At 52.2% G+C, this 9,226-nt stretch overlaps 1 protein-coding gene and 1 long non-coding RNA gene across 2 annotated transcripts; one reads left to right on the top strand and one right to left on the bottom strand.

The window, feature by feature from the left end:
• Positions 1–914: 914 nt before the first annotated feature.
• Positions 915–1,446, bottom strand: LOC308186210. Its single transcript, XR_013943971.1, has 2 exons — positions 1,254–1,446; positions 915–1,156 (listed from the first exon to the last, which is right to left on the bottom strand). It is a non-coding gene; the product is annotated as an uncharacterized lncRNA (long non-coding RNA).
• A 4,189-nt stretch (positions 1,447–5,635) lies between these two features.
• Positions 5,636–8,544, top strand: LOC308186222 (olfactory receptor 14C36-like; the record flags this gene model as incomplete). The annotated part of the gene is made up of 1 exon (XM_080608343.1): positions 5,636–8,544. The coding sequence occupies exon 1, from the start codon at positions 7,630–7,632 to the stop codon at positions 8,542–8,544; it is 915 nt and encodes a 304-aa protein (XP_080464469.1). The 5' UTR covers positions 5,636–7,629.
• Positions 8,545–9,226: the final 682 nt, after the last annotated feature.

Here is a 9,226-nt window from a genome sequence, read left to right as displayed (position 1 = left end):
GGGGAAGGTGGTCTGAGAAAAGGGGAGGAATAAATGGAGACGTAGCAATAAGGACAGCACGAACGGATCTCCAGTTGTTTGCCTTCCCACTGCATGCAGCAAAGCTTGGGATTGTAGGCTTCCTGCCACGACATGAGAAGAGCGCCAGTGGCAGCCACCTTCCAGACCATGCTGGTCCCAGAAAGATAAATCCTCCACCCAGAAATCCTACTGATTTTGGGGATGGGCTGGGTTAAACCACAAAGCCCACCAATCCTGATTTCCAGGTGAGTTGTCACATTGCGGGGCGATAGCTGACACCCACGTTTGGGCATCTGAATAGTTCTCAGAGAGGAGGGAGAAAGCAGAGAGAAAGATAAAGAAATCACACAGCTCACCTCCAATCTTGATCACCAGTTTTTCACTGGCTGGGGATATGAGCTGCTTCCAACCTTGCTTGAGGGAATAGCTGCAGAAATGCGGCCCCCTGTGTTGCATTCGGGAGAGGACGAACTCAAACGTGTAGTTATTCGTCGAGCTAAATCCTGAAACTGCCCAGCCAGCCTCGCCAAAAATTTGGTACGTCAGCTTCCCAGTGATGCTGGGGGGAGTGGTGCACACCAGCGTGACAGCGTCTCCAAAGAAATATTCCTTCTGTCCCTGCAGCACCCAGAGGGTCGGGGCAGGGACTGCGGCTGGGGGATAGAGAGGGAGACAGGCAGGGGGGACGGAGGTGAGGTGCAAGGAGCAGAGGCAGAAGGGACTAACTCCACGCAAATAAAAGAAACTGGCTTTCATTTCAAGGAATACAATAAAGCACAGAGGGGACCTCGTAAAGTAAAGCAGAAATGTCTCTGGGCTATGACTCATTTTATCTCCTTGTGATTCAGCACAAGGTTGCGTCCCGCTGCGGGAAGTGATGAAAGAAAGGAGACTGCAAAAACCCTTTCCACACCCTGGGCAGCTTTGCCATGCCGGCAGAAATGTCCTTAATGTGCTTTCAAGCAATTTTATTTTTTTTTGCTGCAACTTGGTAATTTATGAAAATAGGAAATGGGGAAGGGGGGTTGAAAAGGCTAAGGGTGAAGGGTAAAACCCGTCGCTGATGCTCCTCCACAGCAGCCACTGGGAAAACACGTTTGGTCTCCACCTCCCTACCTGCCCCCAGCTGCAAACCCTACAAAAATACCATTGACCCACACCCAAAATAGGAGGAGCAGGTGTGGGAAGGAGAGGGCCGGGAAGGGGTTGGGTCTCAAGGGGTTTCCACTCACCACCAGTGTGTTGACACGAGGCAGGACCTCAACAAAGTGAGATAACGAAAAATCCCCAGCACCCAATTTCACCACTGGGTTGTTATGGGGAGGGGGAATGAGGCTGAGGGTCTCCCAGACAGTCACACCTGTGGGACCCCAAATCCAGCCGTGCCCCCAGCAGCTCAGCCCCTGTTTAAGGAGACCCCAGAGGAGTTACCTTCCTCGGAGACCATCTGGCAGGGCAGGAGATGCACGGTGGCTGGAAGAGAAGAGGGGAGAAGGACTGAGTGTGAGAGTGAAGGGGGAAACGAGGATTACATGGTGAGGGCATCTAATAGGGGAGGGGAGGGGAAAGGAAGGGAAGGGAAGGGAAGGGAAGGGAAGGGAAGGGAAGGGAAGGGAAGGGAAGGGAAGGGAAGGGAAGGGAAGGGAAGGGAAGGGAAGGGAAGGGAAGGGATAAAGTATAGGAGTGAGAAGGAAGAGAGGAGAGGAGAGGAGAGGAGAGGAGAGGAGAGGAGAGGAGAGGAGAGGAGAGGAGAGGAGAGGAGAGGAGAGGAGAGGAGAGGAGAGGAGAGGAGAGGAGAGGAGAGGAGAGGAGAGGAGAGGAGAGGAGAGGAGAGGAGAGGAGAGGAGAGGAGAGGAGAGGAGAGGAGAGGAGAGGAGAGGAGAGGAGAGGAGAGGAGAGGAGAGGAGAGGAGAGGAGAGGAGAGGAGAGGAGAGGAGAGGAGAGGAGAGGAGAGGAGAGGAGAGGAGAGGAGAGGAGAGGAGAGGAGAGGAGAGGAGAGGAGAGGAGAGGAGAGGAGAGGAGAGGAGAGGAGAGGAGAGGAGAGGAGAGGAGAGGAGAGGAGAGGAGAGGAGAGGAGAGGAGAGGAGAGGAGAGGAGAGGAGAGGAGAGGAGAGGAGAGGAGAGGAGAGGAGAGGAGAGGAGAGGAGAGGAGAGGAGAGGAGAGGAGAGGAGAGGAGAGGAGAGGAGAGGAGAGGAGAGGAGAGGAGAGGAGAGGAGAGGAGAGGAGAGGAGAGGAGAGGAGAGGAGAGGAGAGGAGAGGAGAGGAGAGGAGAGGAGAGGAGAGGAGAGGAGAGGAGAGGAGAGGAGAGGAGAGGAGAGGAGAGGAGAGGAGAGGAGAGGAGAGGAGAGGAGAGGAGAGGAGAGGAGAGGAGAGGAGGCAAAGCCGGGACATGGGGACTCACTGAGGAACATCACAAGGCGGGGGGCAATCATGTCACTGCGGTCCAGGGGGTACCGAGGGCTCTGAGCCGGACTGCCCGGGAGCGGGATGCGCTGTCTGGTTGCTCCGTGCTGCTCTCTCCATCGGTCTGACTTGAGCCCGGGGCTCACGGGGGGAGGAAGAGGAAGTGCTGCAGAAATAAATGGAAGCCACGAACCACATTCGAGAATTGTGAGGGAACTACACCCTAATTCTGTGTTTCTCTGTGTGTTGTCATCATGTTTTCAGATGACATTTCTCCCTACATGCCCTTTGGGCAGTCTCTTTGCCCAATGAACCACAGCCTATCTCATCCACACCTTAAGTTGGGGGAGAGAAGGTGGCTTTTATCCATTCTCTCCTGCCTTGGACATCTTCCTCATGATGGGTGACAAGAGGAGCAAGAGGAGCAAGATCCTTTGCTCTTGTTCCGTGCAGGGGGGTGGACAAAATGACCTCCAGAGTTCCCTTCAAACTTCAACCAGTCTGTGAATGTTGGCTTAGGAAGACCCTGAGGATGAGGAAGGTGATTGAAATTATCCTCCACTGGGGAGACAGTAGCAGGGATGAAACACGGCGATGGTCTTGACCATTTGTTTTCCACAATGGGAAGCATTTTATGGGAACGCAGGTGGGATGTAAGGGGTGGCCTTCGCTTATCACTGTCGGGGTAGTATCCGCTCCCGAGAAAGCAAAAGGAGGCCCTTGAGGGGAAAAGCTGGAAGTTACCTTTCACAACACCGCTGAGGAAGGACCAAATCCACTGCACCTCCACTTATCTCCTCTGTAGTCACGAGTACAGTTCCCTGTGTCATTTTCCTACGGCACTGGATCATTAGTGTTGAGCGCTCATCTCCAGCGAGGTGACCTCGGCTGCGATGGTGGCCTCAGGATCTTCCCTGCAGAAGTGAAACATTCACTGCCTTGTTTACAGGAGCTGTGTAAGAGGAAGAAGAGGTGGTAGCCCTCCCCTGTGGCTCCAGATGAAATGTTCAGACCAAGTGTGGGACTGGATGGTGAAAAAAAAGCAAATATATACCTTTAGGGTTCCATTCTTCCTTCCTCTTTTAACCATCTAGGTTTCAATGACACGTATCTAGGTCTTGAAAAGCATCTGTAGAGAGAACTGAGCCTGGTGACCTCAAAACAAGGTTTTTCAAGAAAAATGAATGCTGCTGTCATTGTGCTTCATTAAATTCAGGGTAATGGAAGGCCTGCGACCTGGAGGAAAGTACCTGTGGATAGAGGGAGGTGTGATGGAAGAACAGAGCTGTCCAGGACAGTGGAGAGAGAGCCCTACTGTTGCGTAGCTTACCTTTAATCCTGATGGCTTTGCTCTTCACGGACCAGACTGCTCCGAGCCCATTGATTATGGTGTTGGTGCACGTGTGTGGTCCACCATCCTTTGGCTGTGTGATGCTGAATCTGCAGGTACAGGTCCAAATGTCCACAGCCCATCCACTTTTTGTTCTCCTTAGATCAGAAAATGACAAATCAGAAGGAGAGAGTGTGCACAGTGAGATGGTCCATTTTCTCTGTGTTCAGAGAGTGCAGAAAGGCCTGGGAAGGAAGTTAGGCATACAATTCATAGGAAGATAGACTTGTTCACCAGGGATCAGAGCAGAAATCCCTGTCCATGGGATTACTTGGTGCACGCATACTGGATCACACATTTGAGGGAAGGGTAAACTCAGCTTGCAGGAGCTGCCTTGATATAGAACTCTCTCCCCTGTATGACTCATTAATTCGCTGACAGAAAACAAGCTGTTGTGTTGCTTGCATCAGCACAAATTCCAGCGCTCTCATACTTTAAAAAAAACACAGAAGAAAAACAGCGGTAATGAAAACCAGAAGTTTTCTTGCACTGCGACTTCTGTTTTTTCTCAGGGTGGACAAGAGATAAGAAATCAGCTCTAAGTCCCACAAAAGTCCCACAACCCCATCCTGTGCCAGTCCCTAGCTGCACAACAAGCTCTTGCACAATTTTTTTTTTTTTTTAATCTGCATTGAAAGCTTGAAACCAGATAGGTTAATTCCAGTTCCTCAAAGACAGAGCTACTTGTGACTAACACTCACAGTCCTCGAGTTGAGGTCAGACCTCTAGGACACAAGCAAGAAAATCTTGCTGTTACTGTAAGGTCAAGGGAACAGCTCTTCTGCACCTTCTGCTGTGGTTTCACACCGACAGGCAGCCAAATGCCACCACAACCCTTCTCTCACTCCTCAAAGGGGAAGGGGGGGGAAATACAATGAAAAAGGGCTCAAGGGTTGAGATAAGAACAGGAACATCACTCAACAATCATCATTATGGGCAAAACAGACTCAGCATAGGGAGATCAGTGTAACTTATTGCAACAGAATGGAGCAATGTGAAAGTAAAAGCAAACTGAAAACACCCTCCCCACTTCCCCAGCACCCACTTCCACTTCTTCACCCCGAGTGGCACAAGGGAACGGGGAATTGGGGTTGTGGTTAGCACAGAACACTTCATCACCTGCCATGGTCAGCGCAAAGCACGTCATCATCGCCTCCAATGTGGGATCCCTCCCAGGGGATGCCTCCTTCCCGAGCTGATCCTGTGGGGGCTCTTCTTCCCATGGAGTCCATCCGTCAGGAGCAAACCGCTCCAGCCTGGGTCCCCCCATGGGTTCCTTCCCCTGCAACGGTTCCTCTGGGCTCCTTTGTGCATGCAGACTCTGTTTTATCACATAACAATTCAGCCAGTTCATTGCAATAAGCCTTTCTGATAATTCACACGGGTTATAACCCCTCTCCAGAGTGCTGTGAGGAGGCGGGGGTAGGACTCAGCAGTCTAAAAACACCACCTGACAAAAAAATAACAGCTGGGGAGAGATGAGCAGGGTCCACCTTGGAAGAGAGAAAGCTTGACAAGGAGATGCAAGAAACGTGGGCCCCCGACAACCTCAAGCAGCAGCTAGGACGTTGCTTCCTCACGCCGTGCAGCGTTCCACTGCACACTGGGATAGCTGGAAGGCCAAAAATAGGTAGCATTTGTAAAGAGGGAGATTCGAAATCAAGCAGAGTTTTAGTGTGTAGCAGCATGTTGTGTCTGAGCTGATAGCATCGTCATCTCCCCCATAACATCATCGTCACCTCCCCCATAACATCGCCATCTCCCCCATATCATCATCTCCCCAACACATACAAACACAGAGGAAGATGAGAACTCACCGGACTCCAGGCTGCTGCTGTCTAACACTTGTGTTTCCCAAGGCTTAGCTCAGAGGACATCACAGGGTTAAATCCCAGCTTCGCCTTCCCCAGCTGCAGGAATGGTTTAAAATAAAAAATAATAAAATAAAAATAAGAACGGGGGATTGTCCAGTAACACAGATGGGACGTGCTAAGTCTCTAGCTAGCCGAGGCTGTCAGGAAAGAGATAGAAGCAGTGATACTTTGCTTCTATCTAAACTCTGCTTTCTATCTAAAAAGACAGAACTTTTTAAGGACTAGTGTTGTGGTTTAACCCAGCAAGCAGCTCAGCACCTCACAGCCGTTTGCTCACTTCCCTCCCATCACAGAGGGATGGGGGACAGAACAGAAAACAAAAGAAAGAAAGGAAAAAAAAAAAAAGTAATAGCTCATGGTTTGAGATAAAGACAGTTTAAAAGGGCAGAAAGGAAGGGGAAAAATAATAATGATAAAGGAATATACGAAGCAAGTGATGCACAGTGCAATTGCTCACCACTCACCGACCGATGCTAGACCCCAAGCACTGTTCCAGCTACTGGGAGGAAAATTAACCCGATCCCAAGTGAAATCAGGACGGATGGTCAGAGTGACTCCAAGCGCAGGGCAAACTGACTGCTGCCTTCGCAGTAACTTCAGCAGGTCCTTGCGGGAAGGTTCTGTCTTGCCTTGCTTTGCAGCTATGGCAGTGGGAGACGCTGAAGAAAAATCTTCCTTCGGCCACCGTGTCTTTGAAGCCTGGTGTGGAGTGGAAGGAAGCCTGGGGTCTCATAGCTACCCTTTTCCTGAAGCCCTCCTGAAATAAGGTGGAAAAGAAACAGCTCTTCCATATCCAAATCGTTCCTTTGCCAGCTGGACCCATGGGTTAAGATGCGCTGCTCCTCAAGGAGTTTGCGAGCTCACTGCAGGAGGAATCTCCACCAGCCTTCACACAGTAAGTCTCTGGCTGCAGGGTGGTGTAGGTGAGTGTCTGGTAGAGCTGGCATGTCCCACAGCCTGGAGCACCCATCAGGACTCTCCCAGTTTCTCTGGTGTGGAGGAGGACGTGCTCCAGAGCAGGGTTTTCCCACTGTAGGGTCAGCATCCAGGGCATGTATGTGAGCATGGGCAGGGAGGAGAGGTGGGGACAGGGAGAGAGCCGCCTGCAGGGTCAGCCCCAGGTAGCAGATGGGGGGAGAGGGGGCTGCTACCACAAACACCATGGGAGGGAGATTCAGGCACCTCCCTGCCCCTGCCCCTGCAGTGCAGAGGCCTTTGCTGGCTTAAGTCCCTTTCCTCTCCCAGCCAGCAGAGCCTCTGTCACCAAGGCCACGGGCTCCTGGCTTGAGTGACCTCCTTGGCAGCTGGAGCGCGAGGACGAGAAGCTCCCGAGTGCAATCTGTCTGCCCTGACCCCAGTCAGCAGGAGTGCTGGGGAGCTCTGCCATTCCCTCCCTGCCCATGCTGCCCTTGCTTTGCCCCTCGCTCCCTGCAGCAGCTCACACACAGCAGTGCAGGTCCTGCCGTGCAGCTTTGTCCAGCCCCGGTCCCTCGGAGCACCTCCGTCCGTGGGACCTGACAGCACGGTGCATGGGGCTGGGCAGCGAGCTGGTCTCTGCAGGCAACCTCTTAGAGCACACCCAGGAGCTTCTTCTGCTGGAAGGTGCTGAGCAGCCCTTCTGCATTGCAAGTAGGTGACATGAGAGGTGAATGCTGAATTTTGGAGTATCTCAGCATGTTTCCAACGGGGCAGCCGGTGTAGAGTGGGGCTGAGTCCTTCAGGAGGAGAGACCCTGCTCCTCACAGTGCCCTGAGCCAGCATGAAGCAGAGCTCCAGCCACGGAGGTGCACGAGGGTGCTGAAAGGAAGGTGAGTGGCCATGTGCTTTGGGGTGATGCTGTGGGACTGGAGGGCAAGGAGTGGAAAGAGATTGGATTGGAGCAGTCCTAACTTGTGAGTTGGCTTATTCCTTTGGCAGAACCCCATGAGCAAAGGGATCAGATGCCCAACAGCAGCTCCATCACCGAGTTCCTCCTGCTGGCATTCGCAGACACGCGGGAGCTGCAGCTCCTGCACTTCGGGCTCTTCCTGGGCATCTACCTGGCTGCCCTCCTGGGCAACGGCCTCATCCTCACCGCCGTAGCCTGCGACCACCGCCTCCACACCCCCATGTACTTCTTCCTCCTCAACCTCGCCCTCCTCGACGTGGGCTGCCTCTCCACCACTGTCCCCAAAGCCATGGCCAATTCCCTCTGGGACACCAGGGCCATTTCCTACGCAGGATGTGCAGCCCAGGTTTTTTTGTTTCTTTTCTTGATGACAGCAGAGTATTCTGTCCTCACCATCATGGCCTACGACCGCTACGTGGCCATCTGCAAGCCCCTGCACTACGGGACCCTCCTGGGCAGCAGAGCCTGTGCCACCATGGCAGCAGCTGCCTGGGGCAGTGGGGTTCTCAATGCTCTCCTGCACACTGCCAATACATTTTCTCCGCCTCTCTGCCAAGGCAATGCTGTGGACCAGTTCTTCTGTGAAATCCCCCAAATCCTCAAGCTTTCCTGCTCAGACTCCTACATGAGGGAAGCTGGGCTTCTTGTGGGTTGTCTTTGTTTAGTATTTGGTTGTTTTGTTTTCATTGTGCTGTCCTATGTGCAGATTGTCATGGCTGTGCTGAGGATGCCCTCTCAGCAGGGCCAGCACAAAGCCTTTTCCACGTGCCTCCCTCACCTGGCTGTGGTCTCCCTGTTTGTCAGCACTGGCATGTTTTCCTACCTGAAGCCCCCCTCCATCTCCTCCCCATCCCTGGACCTGGTGATGGCAGTTCTGTACTCGGTGGTGCCTCCAGCACTGAACCCCCTCATCTACAGCATGAGGAACCAGGAGATCAAGGATGCCCTCACGAAACTGATGAAATAAAGTTTTTCAGAAGAAATGAACTTCCCAGCTTCTGCATTAGACTCTTAATGTGGCTCATTAAAGGCACAGCTCCTCTTCTAATGTATTTATGGGTATTGTCATTTCTGGTTTTATTTTGCTTTGTTGTCAGTGTTTATTTTATCTGTGGTTTCATTCTCCTGATGCTGTGCACTAAAATGTCATTAGGATTTTGACATTGTTATGTCATCGTATAACTGGTTGCCTGTTAGCAAGCTGTGGATGCATCTTCCTCGGAAGTGTTCAGATCATCAGGCTGGATGGGACTTTGTGCCACACGGTCCGGTGGAAGCTGTCCCTTTCCCATGACAGGGAGGTTGGAACTAGATGCTCTTTAGAGGTCCCTTCCAACCCAAAACATTCTGTGAGTCTCTGACTCTTCATCCCCTTTCTAGCTCAGTGTGTGCCTGTCTAGTGGAGCCCAGAGACTCCGTCCATGAGGAGTCTTGGTGAATTTAAGCAAAATAAAGGACCCTTCATTGACTTATTGGTCTGACATTCCTCTTGTGAGCCCTTTTCTGGAGCTGAGAGCACTGCTTGTGTGCAGAGGTGGAGGGAAAGAGAGTCTCAGCACAGCAGCATGGCCAGGGAGCACCAGCACTTGGTCTTTCCAAAGCTGCTCTCTTTTCACCTCTGTGCTCTCCTTATGAGCCCTTCTGTTGGT

The sequence above is a fragment of the Anser brachyrhynchus genome, assembly GCF_964034855.1.
Source record: "Anser brachyrhynchus genome assembly, contig: SCAFFOLD_173, whole genome shotgun sequence".
NCBI classification, from domain to species: Eukaryota; Metazoa; Chordata; class Aves; order Anseriformes; family Anatidae; genus Anser; species Anser brachyrhynchus.
Note: the sequence above shows the minus strand (reverse complement) of the source record. Positions and strands in the feature narration are given on the sequence as shown.